General features: G+C 37.4%; 5 protein-coding genes across 9 annotated transcripts; 3 read left to right on the forward strand and 2 right to left on the reverse strand.

Moving 5' to 3' along the window:
* On the forward strand, positions 2,653-3,719 carry LOC18605908 (RING-H2 finger protein ATL79). Its single transcript, XM_018117868.1, has one exon. It carries the CDS (start codon positions 2,883-2,885, stop codon positions 3,516-3,518), a length of 636 nt encoding a protein of 211 aa, XP_017973357.1. The 5' UTR covers positions 2,653-2,882; the 3' UTR covers positions 3,519-3,719.
* LOC18605909 (actin-7) lies at positions 4,741-7,800 on the reverse strand. Of its 2 annotated transcripts, none has more exons than XM_007039214.2 (5): positions 7,690-7,800; positions 6,696-6,768; positions 6,211-6,604; positions 5,511-6,124; positions 4,741-5,109 (listed from the first exon to the last, which is right to left on the reverse strand). In XM_007039214.2, the coding sequence occupies exons 2-5, from the start codon at positions 6,753-6,755 to the stop codon at positions 5,044-5,046; spliced, it is 1,134 nt and encodes a 377-aa protein (XP_007039276.1). In that variant the 5' UTR covers positions 6,756-6,768; positions 7,690-7,800; the 3' UTR covers positions 4,741-5,043. The 2 variants fall into 2 exon arrangements, with proteins under 2 accessions (XP_007039276.1, XP_007039275.1); XM_007039213.2 differs by lacking the exon at positions 7,690-7,800 and adding an exon at positions 7,554-7,689.
* LOC18605910 lies at positions 9,073-11,019 on the forward strand. The gene is made up of 2 exons (XM_007039215.2): positions 9,073-9,454; positions 10,501-11,019. Exons 1-2 carry the CDS (start codon positions 9,236-9,238, stop codon positions 10,726-10,728), a joined length of 447 nt encoding a protein of 148 aa, XP_007039277.1. The 5' UTR covers positions 9,073-9,235; the 3' UTR covers positions 10,729-11,019.
* On the forward strand, positions 12,555-16,013 carry LOC18605911 (probable cinnamyl alcohol dehydrogenase 1). Of its 4 annotated transcripts, none has more exons than XM_018118400.1 (7): positions 12,555-12,811; positions 13,272-13,366; positions 13,706-13,819; positions 13,901-14,131; positions 14,904-15,189; positions 15,280-15,430; positions 15,508-16,013. In XM_018118400.1, the coding sequence occupies exons 2-7, from the start codon at positions 13,278-13,280 to the stop codon at positions 15,702-15,704; spliced, it is 1,068 nt and encodes a 355-aa protein (XP_017973889.1). In that variant the 5' UTR covers positions 12,555-12,811; positions 13,272-13,277; the 3' UTR covers positions 15,705-16,013. The 4 variants fall into 4 exon arrangements, with proteins under 4 accessions (XP_017973889.1, XP_007039278.2, XP_007039279.2 ...); XM_007039216.2 differs by having other exon boundaries at positions 12,555-12,805; XM_007039217.2 differs by having other exon boundaries at positions 12,555-12,759.
* LOC18605912 (WAT1-related protein At5g07050) lies at positions 16,550-18,553 on the reverse strand. The gene is made up of 6 exons (XM_007039223.2): positions 18,366-18,553; positions 18,035-18,214; positions 17,662-17,920; positions 17,401-17,559; positions 17,049-17,200; positions 16,550-16,915 (listed from the first exon to the last, which is right to left on the reverse strand). Exons 1-6 carry the CDS (start codon positions 18,536-18,538, stop codon positions 16,729-16,731), a joined length of 1,110 nt encoding a protein of 369 aa, XP_007039285.2. The 5' UTR covers positions 18,539-18,553; the 3' UTR covers positions 16,550-16,728.

An 18,659-nucleotide genomic window follows, 5' to 3' on the forward strand; every position in this document is an offset into this window, starting at 1 on the left:
ATATGCTAATTTATTGATTTGTTTTATTGCTCTTTCAACATATTAATTCTGTCTTAGGCAAGGAAAAAATTTTAATTATAATTTTAATTTAAATAATCACGTTACAAGTGAAATGAAGCCCAATTCTAGAGGTCCAAAAAATTCGTTTACCAAGTGTTGAAAGAACATTTTCAAGTTGATGTTACCAAGATTTTAAACTGGATAAACATCTTTCTTGCTTAATTAAGTCAAAACTCGAAAGTCAATTCGTGTCATTGTATTTATTACAGTTATCCAAAATCCAAATACATTCCATCAGCTTTATTTAGCATTTAGCAGTATGTATATAACTTAGCCTCATACTCTAATTCCGGTTCCCAACTGCAGTGTGGAAGGAGGGAACATCAAAGACAAGCTACAATGTCAATATGCTTAGCCCTTAAGGATAGGTTTACTCAAAGCCAAAACTAACTGAAATTTTCAGCCAACTCTATATTAAATAGGACCTTCAACGGGTACCCATCAATTCCAATGAATCGACATGATCTCTAGTGCCGAGCATGGTGCAGCTACGGGCATTCAGACAATCGAAGAAGAAGGAGGAGAAAAGATCGAACCATCCAATCTATTAAATGTAATCGACTAACCATCCAAATCTTGTTCTTTCACCTTTTCGCTTTCTCGTAAACTTCACGTAGCTTTTTGTCTACAACTCCAAATGGAATCCCATTACAGTTAACGCGAAAAGAAACGTATATTCTCAAGGTTTTTTTTCGTTTTACAATCAATGAATATCTTCGGCAGCTTGAGCCCCTTTTCCAATATAATTAACTAACCACATTAGAAATTCGAGTATCCTGATTCCTGGCATCTGCAGCAGGTAACGAAGCAACATTTATTTAAGGCTTCTGTACGCACGAGGCTTTCAACATTACCGGCTTGATATCAGCTGCTACATAGCATACCATGTTTGAAGATATCCAGAGAAGAAGAGAGATAATCAATTGGTTGAGAAGTAAACTGCCTGATTGCCCGTAGAAGATGGGATATAGTTCTGTAGGCACCATCTATTCTTTTCTTTTTGCTATATTACTGGGAAAACTGAATCAAGATCAACTAGACAACTAGTACTATATGTATATATCTTTTTTAATTTTTAGATAGGCAGGAAATTAAGGAAATGACTGGACAGTCTAAATTATTGTGATCTGCAGAAAGCAACCTCCAACTAACGCATTAGATGTGAGCATGGAGGGAAGGTAAAAAGATTTGTCAGTACTCATTAGAGTTAGATGCGCTCCTGTGCAATTGCCTGGAGGCAAAGGCAAATAGGGCAAATGCACGCTTTGTTGTTTTCCTGATTTAATGTCTTGTTCGGTGTTATGCACTATGCGCGCACCTTGATTTCAGAAGAAGTTTCTGGTGGTACTGGCGATGGTGGGCCTAGTGGCTGCCGTCCACAATGACAACCTGTGGATTGTATTTGTCTAAAAGCCAGCGTCCTGCCATAATACCATTGCCATGTTTGATGTTCATTTACTCCATGTGGACCTTAGCTTATTTTTCCCAGACTCTTCAGTCTCTCTCCCCACTTCTATGCCACAAAACCATAACTCTGTTTATTGGAACACCTTACAAGGAAGTATGTTACTGTGTCTACGTGGTCTTACGAAGGGTCTACGTCTCTCTCTGACATCTTTGAGACACCCGATTCTCTCCCTCTCCGCTAATACGACCAAAAGTTACTAATCAGCATCTCGGTTCACTTCGGGTTTGAAAACCTTATCAACTTATCTTGTCCAGTCCTTTGTAAAAGCTCGTAGGCCTTCCCTGGGGTCTACCCAGTGTAAAAGCTGATGCAAACTTATCGCAACAACTTTTACCTCTCGGCGTACCTTAGCTCAAACACTGTCGTCATCAGGCCAAGAAGAAAAAAAAAAGAAACATTAATGTCGTCCACAAGCTAATCAACGTGTCATTAACAAGTTGCCCAAACCATTGTTATCCTTACCGGCGGCTTTTTTCTTTGGCGAAGGATAAGCGTCTGCATTTCATTTCAGACTATTATTTCTGACATTACAAACATTTAAGTCTCTCATAAATTATTCGGCTGTTAGATTGTGACCCTTTGTCAAGGCTGTCAAAAAATATGTGGAACTTGCATAAGCGACCTTTTTGTTTGAAGTGTTGCCCTATGATTAGGAGAGAGATACAAGCAAAATATATTATTATATATATGAAGCCGATCGCCACATTAATACTGCGTACATTCTAGAAAATTGTCGAATCATCTAGGTACTTGGTTTAAAAATTTCGGAATGGGTATAGAGAGCAAGACTGCAAGAGTGTAGAATATACTCTTAAAAAAATATTAAAGAGAGGGAAGAAGGGGCTGGACATGATTTAATTTTACAGGATAAAGCTTCCGGAACCTAGCATTATGAGAAAGTTTGCGTAACGACCATTATTGCTTACTTTAGCCGATGAAGAATTGAAATAAGCCTGGAGAATAGTAATGTGATTAGGGGAGAAAGAACATTGAAAAACAAGCAAGAAAAGAACATGAAGTAAAGGCTTTTTTTCACATTTGTAAGGAGAAAAAGTAGAGGTGAAAAAGGGCCTGGAGGGTCTAAGAATAAGACCCCACTAGGTTACCAGCATTTAATAACTGCAACAAGGAATCATTAAGCCTCAAGTGCACGTATGCATTTCTTGATGCCTACTGATATATGCCTATAAAACATCCTCGTTTCTACTCACACGCAATCTCCCTCTTCCTCTCAGAAGCCAAAACCCGGAAATTCCTAAAACATTCCCCCTTTCTTCAGAAGTCATAACCCCGTACAACCCCAGACCGGGAACTTTGCAGAAGACGCAGAAAGGAAACACTATACTGAAACCAAATGCGGCCACCGCCAGCAGAAACCGCGCAGCACCTCATCCACATGTCTCCACCGCTTTCCTCCGGGGAACCACAATTGTCCTCCACTTCAACCTCAACGTGTAACCCCCATACTTGCGGGTGGCGGCCTTACTCCAGCTCAAATGACTTTGAAGCTAACGCAGCCATGGTCTTAATCATTCTCTTCTGTGCTCTAATATGCTCGCTGGCTCTTAACGCAGCCATCCGCTGCTTTCTACGTGGCGGTGGTGGCCGCCCGCGCCAATTTCGCCACAACAACATTCCCCAAACCCAGCAAGAACTTGAACAGAGAAAGCCTGTCCCAGAGGTAGCTGCAGCAAGCATGGTGGCAGCTCCGACGCTGGTTTACACAACCGGGTTGAAGCTGGCAGGAGCAGAGGCTGAATGTGCAATTTGCTTGTCTGAATTCGTGGAGGGAGAGGGCATTCAAGTGTTGGCAAAGTGTAAGCATGGATTCCATGTACAATGTATCCAGCAGTGGTTGTCTTCCCACTTCTCTTGTCCCACTTGCCGTTCTAGTTGTCTTTCACCATCTCCATCCTCCGAAGAAACTACCCACCAATGCGTCGATAGCAGTTCGCAAACAGTGATGCCCGAGCGGGAACGGGAACCGTAGCAGCTTTGCTTGCTCTTCTTCATAGCGTATGTATGCAATTGGCTTTAACATATTTCTTTTGTTAAGTTTTTTTTTTTTCATTTAACCAGTACAACACTGTATTTAACATTCAATACCATTCTTACGTACGAATTGGAGAACTTCAAATGATATCAAGAACTGTACCCATAAATTATGACAAAAGAAACTGAATTTTAAGGATGTAGGAAAATTATAGTAATTAAGAGGACCTGGAGAGATCGAAAGCAGAGATCTATGAAATTAGAAAGGCCTCTGTTAAGTAGGTACCGTAAGCGTGAGATATCTTAGCAAGCATTCAATGACACGGTAACATACATTCTGAGGCAGCTTCCAGTTGCTTTTCTGGTAAATAATCGCAGATTTAGGCTCGGGCTTCTAATGATGATAAGTGTTTTGAGGGACGATCGGCAATGATTTAGCAAGTTCTCTGCCTCTGGCATTCCTTTTTTTTTTTTTTTGTTTTTCTTTGCCTCCGGTATTTAACTTCCAACTAAAAGCTTCTTTCTCTATTGGAAGACATTTGGACTTCCTGCACTAGCTATACCTGTACAGTGTACATGGTTGGAGTTGGGCCCTAAATTTCCAATTCCATCTGCTTCCCATTTCTTTCTGATCCTAACCGCAGCCCAATTCTTCCTCGAGTGGATCAGTTAAGCCTTCGGTTTTTAATTGGACTATAATATTTCCCTGTTAAATTTTTAAGATCCTTAAATTCTCTTCCACTAGGAGTATTACGAATACTGACCAAATCAAAATTCTCATGCAATCTACAAATAGATCGCAAGCCAGAAATCCGCTCTCAAAAGCATTCTTTGATTAAAATCTCTTTTCCTTATTTTATTAACAAGTGCAAACCATAATCCCAACACTGCCCCACCACTGCTTCGGCAATGTAACGCAACTGACTTTTAGACTTTCTGGGACAAATATAAAATGATGATGAAGATAAGAGCACTGAAGTCTATACGGGCACACTACGCAAGAGTAACCAACATTCTTGAAAAGCATCGACTGATGGTTCCCTACTATATAATGGAACTCACCAGCCTTTTACTTAGACGGATTAATCCAATTGATAAAAGAAAGAGAGTCCTTTTCTTTATCAACCAAGATTTTATCCTTGTGAAAGCACTCTGAAAGTAAAATCATGAATGCATCAATATTTAACCTAAAAATACCCCTTACTGCAAAACCAAAAACAAAAACATTTAACTTTTGGCTTGCTTAAGATATACTGCAGTCAAAAATCACATTACATATATAATTGTTGAGCCAGGCAACATTGCTATCATTATAGAATACAATAATTATCTGTTAACACTACAAAACAATGTAGCATATAATCATACATATCGACTAAGTTATCTCATACATCCGTAAAGGATGAAAACGAAAAATCAAACCAAAAACAAAAATGAAAACCAAGCCAAACTAACCGTCACCAATCCGAAAATCCAAAACCACAAAATGCATATGGAAACAGCAAAAAAACACAAGCACATATCTAGAAGCACTTCCTGTGAACAATGGAAGGCCCTGATTCATCATACTCTGCCTTTGATATCCACATCTACATTCAACACCAAAAAAAAAAAAACAAAACATTAGAATTAAGCATTGTCTGAACCCTGAATAGAATTCCAAGTATAAATAAGTAGAACTTCATTTATGAAAAATGCTATATCATCAGAAGCATTCAACGTAAGATAGAAGCACATTAATCTGTTCTTTCTAGTACAGGCATTTTTTTTTTTTTGTGGGGGAAGAGAGAGCATGAATTGAACAAGCATCGTCTGCTTTCTTCTAAGTTTCAGGCAAGTCTCTTTGTTCAATAGTGTAAGGTGATGCTCTTTTTTCAGCATAAAATCTTGAGCCTTTCACATTAATCAAGAATTAGATTTACTCTTCTCATACAGCAAACAAAAGATAAATTAAAACGAAAACACGACTGTGAAGCAATATACTCCATACCTGCTGGAATGTACTAAGGGAAGCCAAAATAGATCCACCGATCCAGACACTGTATTTTCTCTCTGGGGGTGCTACCACCTTAATTTTCATGCTGCTTGGTGCAAGAGCTGTGATTTCCTTGCTCATACGATCAGCAATACCGGGAAACATGGTGGACCCACCACTAAGCACTATGTTACCATACAAGTCCTTTCTAATATCGACATCACATTTCATGATTGAATTATAGGTGGTCTCGTGAATTCCAGGAGCTTCCATTCCAATGAGTGATGGTTGAAATAAGACCTCAGGACAACGGAAACGCTCTGCTCCAATGGTTATTACCTGACCATCAGGTAGCTCATAGCTTTTCTCAATTGAAGAGCTGCTTTTAGCAGTTTCAAGCTCCTGCTCAAAGTCAAGTGCCACATAAGCAAGTTTTTCCTTGATGTCACGTACAATTTCTCGTTCAGCAGTTGTGGTGAATGAGTAACCCCTCTCTGTGAGGATCTTCATCAAGCCATCTGTTAGATCTCGTCCAGCAAGGTCAAGCCGGAGGATGGCATGGGGAAGTGCATAACCTTCATAGATAGGAACTGTGTGACTGACCCCATCACCAGAATCCAGCACGATACCTGAAAATAATAGCATTATAACAAATTAGCATTCAACTTTGAGGAGCATCATGTTGTCTCAAGTGAATCATACTACTGCTACAAACCTGTAGTACGGCCACTAGCATAAAGGGATAGAACTGCCTGGATTGCAACATACATGGCAGGAACATTAAATGTTTCAAACATTATCTGTGTCATTTTCTCCCTGTTGGCCTTAGGATTGAGAGGTGCCTCCGTAAGGAGAACAGGATGTTCTTCAGGAGCAACACGAAGCTCATTGTAGAAAGTGTGATGCCAAATCTTTTCCATATCATCCCAGTTGCTAACAATACCATGCTCAATAGGGTATTTCAATGTGAGTATACCCCTTTTGGACTGAGCCTCATCCCCCACATAGGCATCTTTCTGTCCCATCCCCACCATGACACCTGTGTGCCTAGGCCGTCCAACAATACTAGGGAAGACAGCCCTAGGAGCATCATCTCCAGCAAATCCAGCCTGTTTGAGGAAATAAGTGAGGGTTATTAAATCTTACAGCCTTAAAGTGAAAAGCAAAGGCACCAGAAACTGACTAACTGATTGTTCTCACCTTAACCATTCCAGTCCCATTATCAACTACAAGAGGCTGAATATCTTCAGTGTCTGCCATACTTTAGACTGACCTAATAATGGAAAACAACCAAATTATCCATTTGAATATATTGCAGTCCCTCAATTATTCAAGAAAAGAGTGCACGAGCATCATGCAGGACACTAAAAACTTTGGACTTTGGAAAGAAATAAACTTTCTAAAACTCGAACATCTTGAGTAACCACGTGTAGGTGAGTAAGCACATCTAAAGAGCAGGTGTTACAAAGTGAATATAAATCCCAGAAAAATTATTTGACACCCCCAAAATCCACATGTCAACACTTTTTTTTTTTTTTCTAAAAATAAAGCATATAATCAAGGAAACTGTCAATTTGAGTATATCCAGAAGGTGGTGTTTTGAAGAACTTCATCGCAATTCTCAATTCGAGCACCATCTAGTCACAGATCTAATGAATTGTATTTAGTAACTAAAAGTTACTGTTACTAGAAAATTAAAGACCCCGATCATCAAAATCCATAAACAAGTTTTCAAGCAGATCGATATCCAATATAATACTCAACAGACGGTGATGAACAAAACGGTTTCAGTAGTAACTCCTATACACAATACTAGTAAAATTTTGCACATGCGGTGGAGTTTGAACCACACCAACAAGTGAGCGCTTCAGCCCCTCAAGCTACCAGAATTGAACATGGAAGTTGATAGAAGCAGAATCGCAACTCAAAAACATGGAATTTTCAGAAAATAAAAAATGAAGTTGATAGAACCGGAAAGTGAAAGAGTAAAAAATAATCCATAATCTAAAGAAATTGAAACAGAGCATACAGCTGGGAGCTAGAGAAGAAGAAGTTCACCTGAAAAACCAAAACTATTACAATTAAATTATTAATAACAACCTCGGAAGAATTTAAATCCTCAACAAACGTGATGGTAAAGATAGCAGATGGATCGAATATAAAAATATAAGACTTTAAAAGGGAATGAGCAAACCTGCGAGTGGAAATGAAGTAGAGATGAAGGCAAAATTCAGACGAAATGCGAAGAGTAAGGAGGGGAATCTAGGATAGTGGGCTGAACAGTGCTCTCTTTTTCTTCAATCCCACGGGAAGGACCAAAAAAAAAAAACAAAGAAAGTAAAGACAGGTCCCAGATGCCAGGTGGATACTGCGGGATGGGCCTGCGGCAAAGGCAAGTGGACCGCTGCCCTTTTTTTTTTTTCTTTTCTTTTCCTCCAAGACTATAAAGCTTTTTAATTTTATTCTTTTGGTTTTCCACATATTTTTCATTTCAAGTTTTTTCCCTTTCTTTTTTCTTATTTTAATTCTGTTAAACTGCTCATCTTTTTGGTTTTCTTCCAAAATTCTTCATGTTATTTTAATTTAATTTTAGCATCTTCAACCCCAAGGCCCCAAGTATCAATACAACTGTGATACATTTTTGAAGCAAAGTGTACATTGTTTTTCCCCTTAGTTGTATTGAGAAAGGAGAGATACTTTTTTCCCCAGCATGTGCCTTTTTTTTTTTTGGCAACCGACATGCCCTCTTTACTTATAATTAAAACTTCTTTTTGCCTTTACATATTTCTTTTATATATGCCCAATGGCCAATTTCCCCTTTTATATGAAAGAAGCCATAATGTGCCTTACCTTTACATGATTGTCTACCATACAATTATAAAACACCAATTACCCAAAAAAGTGAGTGAATTGCATTATTGGTGGCTAAGACACTGTTGAAGGCACAAAAGAGGGGAAAAAGAATAAAGAGACTTTCCCATTTTGTGTTTGATTTTTAAAAAATGGTGTCTTTGATACATTTACAATAAAGGTAATGATAACTCTAAAAATTATTTATTATTTACTTGAAAATAATGATAAAATAAAAAAATTAATGTCTCATTGTTTTTTTTTAAACGATTGAATTACACGTATCAAGTAAAATTTGCTTTAACCTCGTAACATAAGCTTGTTGGTTTTATAAACTCTATTATTATGTTTTTTCATTTCTATTTTCTAAAGTTGAGTATACATTTCTTTGAAATTTTTGTATTTAGTGCTCTGTGGAGTGTAGAATGGTAGTTTTATTCAATGATTACATAAAAATTTCTTATCACGCATTTAATCATTTTTACATAAAGTAAGAAATATATAAGTTAAAAGCTACACTCTCCTACTAATAGTTCTGCATAAATCACCCATAATAGAATAATCCTATCAAAATTTATACTCTTTATAGTACAATAATGCCTACACTAAAATAAAAAAGAGAAAAGTCTATGGGAAGCATTACATTGCCTGGCCCAAATAAAAAGAAGAAAGGAAGTGACTGAAAGGGAGGCCCATATTGATTAACGAAAAGCTAAAAAAGGCACAAAGACTGGCCCAACAGTCCACGTGACAAACACGTCCTACTCCAACTCCTGCTTGGGTTTCCTAAAACCCTGAAATTGGAATAATCCCAAAATGGGGAACAATCATCAAACAAATAAACAGGGAAAAATTGGGGAAGAAAACCAGTAATCGGAAACAAAAGGAAGATGTGGTTAGCAGGGGTGGTGAAGAACAGCATTAAGGGAGGGCATGGTAGCATTGGGAGTTTGTTGGTTCGGTACATGTCGAGGAGTAGGGCAGTGAATGTGAGAAAGATCAACCCAAAGGTACCCATTCCAGAAGCTCGTTCCATCGCCACTTCTCTCTACGACATCATCAAGGACCACGGCCCTCTCACCGTCTCCAACACTTGGATCCACGCCAAGGTTCCTCTTTCTTTTCATCCCTTCTTCTATTTTTTTTATTAAATTTTATTATTTACTTTATTTTTGTGATTTATCATTTCAAAAATTGCCCAGCGCCTCCCCCAACTTGCGTCATTTCGCCTTGCTTTTGATTGACTTCTCGATACTCAAGTTTATAGCTGCAGAAGGTTTTACTTTTCCCTTCCATTCAGCATGCATTTCTTGCCTGGTGGATACAAAATTGAACTTAAGAACTGATTTTTAACATCGTTTTATTTTCTTGATATGTCAAAAGTTTTCCATGAATTGTATACATATAATTCCAGAGCATTCTGAACTGAAAGAGGCGAATTCACTGGTATTAATTAGTTGATATCGCGTATCATCATTTGATACAATCTTTGTTTACATTTTCTCAATATCTTTTTGCCACTTAATTGCATTGAGTTTGCTAATGAATTAGTTGCCTATTTGGCTTCAGTATTTTCATACCAACTACTCTGATAACGCTGTAATTCTTTTTCTCTATTTTGTATTGTGTCCTTTTTAATATTGTCAATTTCTGATGATGTATTGAGTTCTTCCTTTCCTTTTGATCACATGGATTATGTCTACACCTTTATGCATAAGGGGTGTAAGCAGGGGGACATGTTAGGGTCAATAACTTCTGGTAAACACAGTGGGAGCCCTTTGCCTAGTCAGTTTCCGTTATTGCCTTTTATACGTGGAAAAGGGTTACTATATGTGCTTTGCAAGGCCAAGCAAGGCAGTCGAATTTTCAGCACCTTGGTGATTGGATCTCTAGCATAATGTGATACTGCATATTAGGAACATTTACTTGTGTACTTGTGTTCAGTTGGATATCATGCACTCTTCTAGATCTCTACTTCAGACATGCATTGTGCAGGTTACCATCATTCTGCTTTGCATTTATTGTGTTGTCATGGGGTCTCGTCTTTATAGTGAAAGAAGGGAAAACATTATGATAAAGATAGAATGCTATTTAATCTTGTATATTTATACAAGCTTCTTGTTTCTAATTTAGATGCTTTTTATTCTAATGACAGGAAGCTGGTATTGGTGGATTAAATAGCAAAACACACATGAAAATAATGCTCAAATGGATGCGGGGCAGAAGAATGTTAAAGTTGTTCTGTAACCAAGTTGGGTCCAGCAAGAAATTTTTGCACTGTACCCTGCCTGAAGAACCTCAAACTAACCAATTAGAAAGCCCTTCAGAGCTTAAACTGCAAACCAAGAAGCCTTCCCAAAAAAGAAAGAAGAAATCTAAATAAAATGTATCTTGGCTCTTGCCTGCAATCAATTTTGTTGCTATGCAAGATCCATTTTGATTTGAATCTTCCTTTTTGGCCGAATGCTTCTACCATGTTTTGTCTGTTGTTTTCCTATTTTAATCTTTTAGTTGCAGGCCCCTTCTTACTTTCTCAATAGAATTTTTTGAATACGACTTTGATGAGTTTTAATCTGGTCTGATGGACTGAAACATGATAAGCATGTTTACCTGGTTAATGGTTATGCATTCAGCGTTTTGAACTGGCCACTAAGATTGCTTTTCCTCTTGTGAAGATTTTATTCTACTTATCTTAACAGCTAATATGGCATATTTCATGTGTCTGCTGACTATTATTGGATATTGGGATGGAAAAATTGTGGTTATTTTTTCAAATTGGGTGGCCTACATTGTTTTATGGTTGAATCTGTTTCGATGTCAGACTTGTAGGGTGGAGATTTCAATACGATCATGAAATATGTTGAAAATTTTGCTGTTTTTCCTCCTGTTTCTGTTATTCATAGGAAGGGCGAGGAGAGATGGTTGTGTATGTTGAGGCAGAAGTTCCCCTCAGACTCAGAGTCTCAACCAGGAAGTTGCTGGAAGTTTGGTTGATTTGGGCAAGATAGTGTAGCACTCCTGTTTGTCGACACTCGTATCTCCCTAATGCTTGCTAGCAGTGATATAGGAATGATGTCGGGGTATATTGGTAAGTTAATGTAGCTTGAAGTCTATAGTGATGCATATGGTGTGGAAAACCAAATATCTATTGCTGATTCAAGCATGCATATGCTATGAGGTAAGAGTGGAGTAATGTGATTGCGTGGATAAGTAAAAAATAAATGGGTTGGCTTGGCAGCTGAAAATATCTTTCCAAGTTATACAAATTGAAGCAAACAAAGTTTTGATGTCACTGCATACATGTGTGCATCACCTGGGAGGCTTCTGGTTGGTTTGCACTTAAGCAGTCCAAACACTAATAACTGTTCACATTTACTGGTAATTATTGAGCTCTTAGGTGCTAAAGTAAAGAAAACATGATAAGCGCTTGAAAATGAAATCATACATATATAGGAAACAAAAAAATTACTATTAGTGAATGATCGATGAAAAATGAAATATGAATTTTCATACTGTGAGTTCTAAGACAATCATTACAACAAATATAAAATTTACCCAATCATTAGAGAGCTGTAATAATAACTATAATGTCACATACCAATATTCAATATCCATATCTTATAAAAAGAATTATAATAATTGATTAGGTAACCACTCATTTAATTTACAATTATATAATATTTTACATCAGTAAGAGAGGAGTGAGTTTTAACTTTATAAATATCGGTTTTTTCATTACGTATCAAACATATCTTTTAGATTGAGAAAATAGATCTGTGATTTATAAACTTATTTAAACTCTATTTTTAGAGTTTAAGATCGTATGATGTTAGGTTTAAGTTCTAATTAGTGATATTTGATATCAATAAAAAACAGAGTAAATCTTGATAATACAAATATAGACCTTCAATCATCTATAAGATATATATTTTGGATTAAAAATGTGTTATAAATTTAATTAAATTCTATTTTTTGAGTTTAAAATCACATAAAATTAATATTAACTTCTGACTCATAAAATATATATATATATATAAAATACCACTAAAGAAAATGTTCAATATATACATATATACTAGAAAAAAGCTCAAGTGTAGTATATGTTCTTGTCAATTTAATATCTGATACGCGAGCCATCCGTCCACATGACATTAAATGAATTTTTAAAGGGGAAGCGTCCACCACAGTGGCTTGCTATCGGGGCTCTCGCGCGTCGCCCAAGTGTTGCACTACAGCTTGGGCCTGGCGCACCCCACGAAAAAAAAAAAAATACTAGAAAAAAGCTCAATGATCAGCCCCTGCCCTGCACTCCAGGGAAGGAGTTGACGTAAGTGATTGCGTGGGACAAGAAGAGTCGTAGGATTTACAAGCGTTGAAAGGGCTACGGGTTTGGAGATCAGAAAACATAGTACAGATAGGAGGAGTTTGTCTCTTTGTGTTGTTCCTCAGATAAATCTCAGGTAAGGGTAAGTTTCTTCTTGTTCTTTAGGATAGAACATTGGTCTCGCTTCATGTATGTCAAACTTTAGGATAGAACACTGGGAAAACAGAACTGAGGAAACAGCTTTTGTTTGAACTTTTCTTTGACTTTTCGGAGTACAACGCAGAATCCCACACAAAGCATAAATTGTTCACTTAGTTGTAACCAAACCAAATCTCACCCCACAGTCTACATAGTTCAAATTCGTTTTCCCAGTACGATCAACAAAACCTTTCTGATTGTCCCAAAAAAACTACAATAGTGACAGATGGATGCCAGGGTCTGAATTCTAGGATTTGGATGCTGAATCTTTTTTCTGTTTTTCCCTTGTCAAACAAAACGAATCCTGGAATGTTGATACACACTATATACTGTACTGTTTTTTGGTTTTCTTATTCGATTTTTGTTAAAGAAAGCTGACTCCGAATTGTTCTATTATGGATTAGTTAACCATGGATTCTCAGACCAAAACCGAGGACTGCCTTGGCTGGGCCGCCAGAGATCCATCTGGAGTTCTATCACCGTACAAATTCAGTCGCAGGTGTGTTTCTTTTTTTTTTTGAAATTGGATTTTATTAGCCATACAACCGATATGCCATTGTTAGTCTCAAGTTATTGCCATTTTGACTGAACAGAGTTTGTAAGGCTTGTTTCTTGTAGCACCTTTCATTCATTTGATTATTAAAAATTATTAAACTTTATGCCAAGTTCATGTTCTTGGCCTCATTATTGTGTGATTAGGACAGCAAGTTTAAGTATCTGTCATTGACATTGGCCAAGAAGGTGAACACCTGACAAAGATGATTCAATTCACACATTACTTGATGATCTTTCAATTACAGTACTTTGATCATGTTTTTGTTGTGTAAACTTTATTCAGGCCTCTTGGAAGTGACGATGTCTCCATAAAAATTACTCACTGTGGAGTTTGTTATGCTGATGTCATATGGTCTAGGAATAAAAATGGAGATTCAATGTACCCTTTGGTGCCCGGGTATGTTTCTTGATTGTGAATTGTGAATAGTTCCTAAACTTTCTTAAGCTGATATTGATATTATAATTGCTTCTATATCAGGCATGAGATTGCTGGTGTTGTGAAGGAGGTCGGTTCAAATGTTTGCCGCTTCAAGGTGGGTGATCCTGTTGGAGTGGGAACTTATGTCAACTCATGCAGAGATTGTGAGTATTGCAATGATGGTGTTGAAGTTCATTGTGTTAAAGGGTCGGTTTTCACTTTTAATGGTATTGATGAGGATGGAACAGTCACAAAAGGCGGATATTCTAGCTATATTGTTGTCCATGAAAGGCAAGCATTTCATCATCGCATCTATATGGCTGTAATTCTTGTTTTGTTCCTTTATTTTCTTTTTGTATTCTAAAGGTTATTAGGGTAAATGATAAGTTAGATCTGCAAATACAGGATAAGCTGCATTTACCTTTTGTTTCTCTCTTTGATGACTCTTTTTGGTCTGGCTTGAAGCTATTTCATACAAGTCATATCTGAGTATCTTTTTTGCCCTCTAAAACCTTGCAACACCCTTCTGTAATAAGAATCCTCATTAACAATTTTATGTGGTTTGACTGTGTACAACTATGGTTCAATCTGGCTTTCTGTGTTTGTTATGCATTGTGATAATTTTTCTTGTTGGACGATATAAGGTTTTTTGGGGTTTATGTTGCCACATAAGACATGTCATAGGAGTGCATTCCAATATCTGCACTTCAATTTGGAGCTGTTATACATATAAATCTGGAGTATGATTTAGACCATTAGGGAAAAGAATAGTTAATATCTCCTTCTAGATTGAAGAGCAATGAGCAGGCCACTTTTTGTGGTTTTTGCACCCTTAACATGATAGGAAAGTTGAAACTTAAAATTTGATTATCTAATAATTGCCAACTAAAAGATGCTACACAACAAATGCATGGATTTAATAGTATATAACAATTTGATCTTTCTGTATCTAGAGTTTGTTAACTTTTGCTGTGATTTTATTTACTTGTTTTGTTTAAATCTTAACATCCTTAGCCAAAATCAACCAAAGATGAAAATGTTAGCTTTGGTGTTGAATCAACAGATACTGCTTCAGAATACCCAGCAACTATCCTTTGGCTTCAGCAGCACCTTTGCTTTGTGCTGGAATCACTGTTTATGCACCAATGATGCGCCATAACATGAACCACAGTGGAAAATCTTTAGGAGTGATTGGGCTCGGTGGTCTTGGTCACATGGCAGTGAAGTTTGGGAAGGCTTTTGGGTTGCATGTGACAGTTTTTAGCACAAGTATATCGAAGAAAGAAGAAGCTCTGAATCTGCTTGGTGCAGACAAATTTGTTGTCGCCTCTGACCAAGAACAGATGAAGGTAAAGACTAAAGAATGTTAGCATCTTACAAGCTCATCTGTGTAATTATTTGAGTCTTTGCCCTTTCTGGAGCTGATGTTTTGAGTGCAGGGCCTATCAAAATCATTGGACTTTATAGTTGACACTGCATCTGGTAATCATCCGTTTGATCCCTACATGTCACTCCTGAAGATTTCTGGTGTTTATGTCCTCGTTGGGTTTCCAAGTGAAGTCAAATTCAGTCCTGCAAGCCTTAATATGGGTACTTGACGATATTTGTGTTGCATTTTATGTGCTCACTTGAGTGTAAACTAAATGCCTGAATTGACCATTTGGCAGGTATGAGAACAGTCTCAGGAAGCATAACAGGGGGTACAAAAGTGACCCAAGAAATGATAGACTTTTGTGCTGCTCATAATATTTACCCACAGATAGAGGTAATTCCAATTCAATATGCGAATGAAGCTCTTGAGAGGCTAATAAAGAGGGATGTTAAGTACAGGTTTGTGATTGACATTGAGAACACCCTGAAATGACATCATGGCAGCAAAAATGAATTTATCTTATGCAATGCAGACTTATAAATCCACATATTGAAGCACATACAATAATGCACATGTACAATGATTATTGTCATTTAGATAGATGGTGGGCATTCACTTCTGTGAAGAATGCCTCAAAGTTTAGTATGTTGTGTTCGATGTAACTAGATTAATGATTAAGTTGAAATAAGTCAATAGCAGCATCATTTCTGTCAGTGAAGAGAAGTGTGTTATGTAAAATTGGTTCAGTCAAGACTTGGGAGTGTTTATGGAAATTTTCATAGTGGATCTTTTCATTTTGTTTCTTTGTTCTTATGCTTGTCCGGAAACATTACTTGGCAAAGATCTCTCTCTCTCTCTCTCTCAGTAACTCACGCACTCACTCACACGCAAACACACACTCCTCGATGCTCTGTCCATTAAGTGGATTTATAAGCAAATATATGCCAGCTGTTAATTTAATGCAATTAGCAGTCATAATGTGTTGGTTTGTTATCGTGGAAAGATCAGGAAGTAGCAATTGATACAATTTAATCTTATATGAGGAGTAGCAGATCTGAAAATTGATGTATTATTCTAATTTGGACATGAAGGAATGTGGCCACACTGTATGAATCTTTTTTAAGAGGTTCAGGACATAATTAAGCTTGAAAGCTGTTACTCTATGACAAAATCAAAATTTTTCGATCAGATAAACTAATTTGTTATTGTCGCAATAAATTTGTTTAACATCCTGCTTGTGCCATGAAAATGTTTGCAGAGTATTTTCTTTCTTGAGAGGGCATTTAAGGTTGTTCATCTGAGTTGACATCTTTAAACTGTCTCAAAATAATCTCTCATTGACAACCAAGATCTTCATTTGTAATCTTCATATTCAGAGTATAATCACATTCTTATTTATGCCAATTACCATAGCATTAACGGTAGCATATATAATAGAGCAACAAGCAATTTCAGAGGGTCCAAAAAGTCTCCTGTCTTGATGACTGAAGATTTTGGCAAGAGCAAATCCAATCTCTCAGCATTTTAATTCACTTGCAATAGATTTATCAGTGGTTGCTGTGCAAGCGTTCTCCGAAATCTCAAGCGTTCTACCATCACCGAGGTCATCTTTATCCTCTGCATTTCCAGTCATTAAATTGTCTGTCCTCTTGCCCCAAAGTACAATGTAGAGACCAACAATGATGAGACATGCTCCTACCAAGCTGAAAAAATTGCCAAGATGTACTGAGCCAACAGGAAATATGAACTTTTTCTCCCTCTCATTGGATTACAGCTTTACTTTTAACAAACATTAGATTTACAAAAACCCTTACTGTAGTCAATATAACTAATTACCTGCCCAAGTGAAGTCTCTCTGCAAAAGCAATTGCAGAAAATATTGCTACAATGACAGCGCACAGTGGAGTGAACGTTGATGCAAAGACTGGTCCCATGTAGCTGATACACCGTATTTGTATGTAGTTGGCTAACGCTGTGGCCATAACCCCCTATAACGAATGCTAACACTGTTAGCACATGCATGCAAATAAAATATGGATTGGTTCCATTTTCCAACAAATTTATTGCCGATTTGGACCAGCAAGTTTTGTTCGACCTTTTTTTTTCCTCATGTGAAATGACAATGAGGTGTAAATTAGGTGGTTAAGTTCATTTCAGTTCTGAATCAGATATGAACAAGAATACTTGCACAGTAGATAATGGTTAAAAGCTGCACATTCCACTCTAGCCTCCATAAAAGACGATTTCTAGCAAAGAACAGCGCAACCAAAGAAGATTGCAATGATGCAATGAAGCAAATCAAAGCATTCAGTGATAGCTCAGCTGGGTAAACTTTGGATACTGTTCCCTGTAACGAAACGAAGTGCACCAAAAAGGAAAAAACCGTTTAGAAGTTTATGTTATGTCGTGTTGAATCGTAATATTAGAAGCCACGTATCTATCTACTCACGTGGAGAATCAGCCATCCACTCCATGCAATGGTGCTAATCAGAATAAGACAAGAACCTTTGAGCCAGTTTTCTTTTCCATGCCTTAACTCTCCTACAGAACCCTTGGTGCTATGGATGTTTATCAGAGGCCCGTCCACAAAGCCTTTCAACTGACACCCTCCTTTCCAGAGGGTAAAAACAAGTGACCCACCAATGGAGATTATTGTTCCCAGTACTTTTGCTTGACCACCAGCGCTTCTAATCTTTACCGTTTCCATCCTGGAAAGGAAAAGAAAAGCAACTGTTAGAAATGCTTCTGCTGAACTAATGGTAAAGCTAAAAGGCTGACCTGAATATGAGATGGAAAAGAAAATATTACCAAGTAAAGATTACCTGAGAAGAACTGCCATGAGAAATGTCAAACTAGGGATAACATTGTTCAAGGCAGAAGCTACTGTTGGAGAAGTATATGTCAAACCGAAATAGAAGACATTGAAGTATATGGTAGTCCCTAGTGATGAGAGCAAAAATATTTTTGCAAACAGTGAACATGAAAGTGAAGGGCGCTGTTCCCTGCTTTCCAAATACAGTATATGTAAGCAAAATAAATGTAAACAAATTCTGCTCTACCAAGGCAATTGGCTGAGAAAGACTATGCTCAATCACCACTCTGCAAGGAAAAATAGAGCAAAAATCAATAAAGAAATTGTTACGGATGGCTCACCTTTCGCGCACATAAGCAAAGGGGCCTAATACAAACATGGCAATTATATGCCGGTAGGCCACAAAAACAAATTGATTGAGGCCCCTCTCAAAGGCAACTTTAACAAGGATTACTGATGCACCATATGACGATTGAAGCAGCACCATTGCAACACATAAACCAAAGTTTTTCATGGTTATACCCTTCCCAAACATAAACTAACAGATAGAATGGCTTGATTTTATATTGGAGGTGGATCAATCTCCACCGCTTCTAGGAAAAATTACATCAAGAATAGGATACCCCACTTTTGCA

Source organism: Theobroma cacao, chromosome 3, assembly GCF_000208745.1.
Source record: "Theobroma cacao cultivar B97-61/B2 chromosome 3, Criollo_cocoa_genome_V2, whole genome shotgun sequence".
Taxonomy (NCBI): domain Eukaryota; kingdom Viridiplantae; phylum Streptophyta; class Magnoliopsida; order Malvales; family Malvaceae; genus Theobroma; species Theobroma cacao.

What these genes read in the sequence shown, in the direction of transcription:
- LOC18605911 (XM_007039218.2), top strand. An exon ending in CCGTACAAATTCAGTCGCAG is followed by an intron (nt 13,367 to 13,705) that starts GTGTGTTTCTTT and finishes AACTTTATTCAG; the next exon opens with GCCTCTTGGAAGTGACGATG. An exon ending in ATGTACCCTTTGGTGCCCGG is followed by an intron (nt 13,820 to 13,900) that starts GTATGTTTCTTG and finishes CTTCTATATCAG; the next exon opens with GCATGAGATTGCTGGTGTTG.
- LOC18605908 (XM_018117868.1), top strand. Translation starts at nt 2,883, where the DNA reads ATGCGGCCACCGCCAGCAGAAACCGCGCAGCACCTCATCCACATGTCT.
- LOC18605912 (XM_007039223.2), bottom strand. Translation starts at nt 18,538, where the DNA reads ATGAAAAACTTTGGTTTATGTGTTGCAATGGTGCTGCTTCAATCGTCA. An exon ending in TTTGCTTATGTGCGCGAAAG is followed by an intron (nt 18,215 to 18,365) that starts GTGAGCCATCCG and finishes TTTGGAAAGCAG; the next exon opens with GGAACAGCGCCCTTCACTTT. An exon ending in CTCATGGCAGTTCTTCTCAG is followed by an intron (nt 17,921 to 18,034) that starts GTAATCTTTACT and finishes TTTCCTTTCCAG; the next exon opens with GATGGAAACGGTAAAGATTA.
- LOC18605910 (XM_007039215.2), top strand. Translation starts at nt 9,236, where the DNA reads ATGTGGTTAGCAGGGGTGGTGAAGAACAGCATTAAGGGAGGGCATGGT. An exon ending in ACACTTGGATCCACGCCAAG is followed by an intron (nt 9,455 to 10,500) that starts GTTCCTCTTTCT and finishes TTCTAATGACAG; the next exon opens with GAAGCTGGTATTGGTGGATT.
- LOC18605909 (XM_007039214.2), bottom strand. Translation starts at nt 6,755, where the DNA reads ATGGCAGACACTGAAGATATTCAGCCTCTTGTAGTTGATAATGGGACT. An exon ending in ATGGGACTGGAATGGTTAAG is followed by an intron (nt 6,605 to 6,695) that starts GTGAGAACAATC and finishes TTCCTCAAACAG; the next exon opens with GCTGGATTTGCTGGAGATGA. An exon ending in TGCTAGTGGCCGTACTACAG is followed by an intron (nt 6,125 to 6,210) that starts GTTTGTAGCAGT and finishes TATTATTTTCAG; the next exon opens with GTATCGTGCTGGATTCTGGT.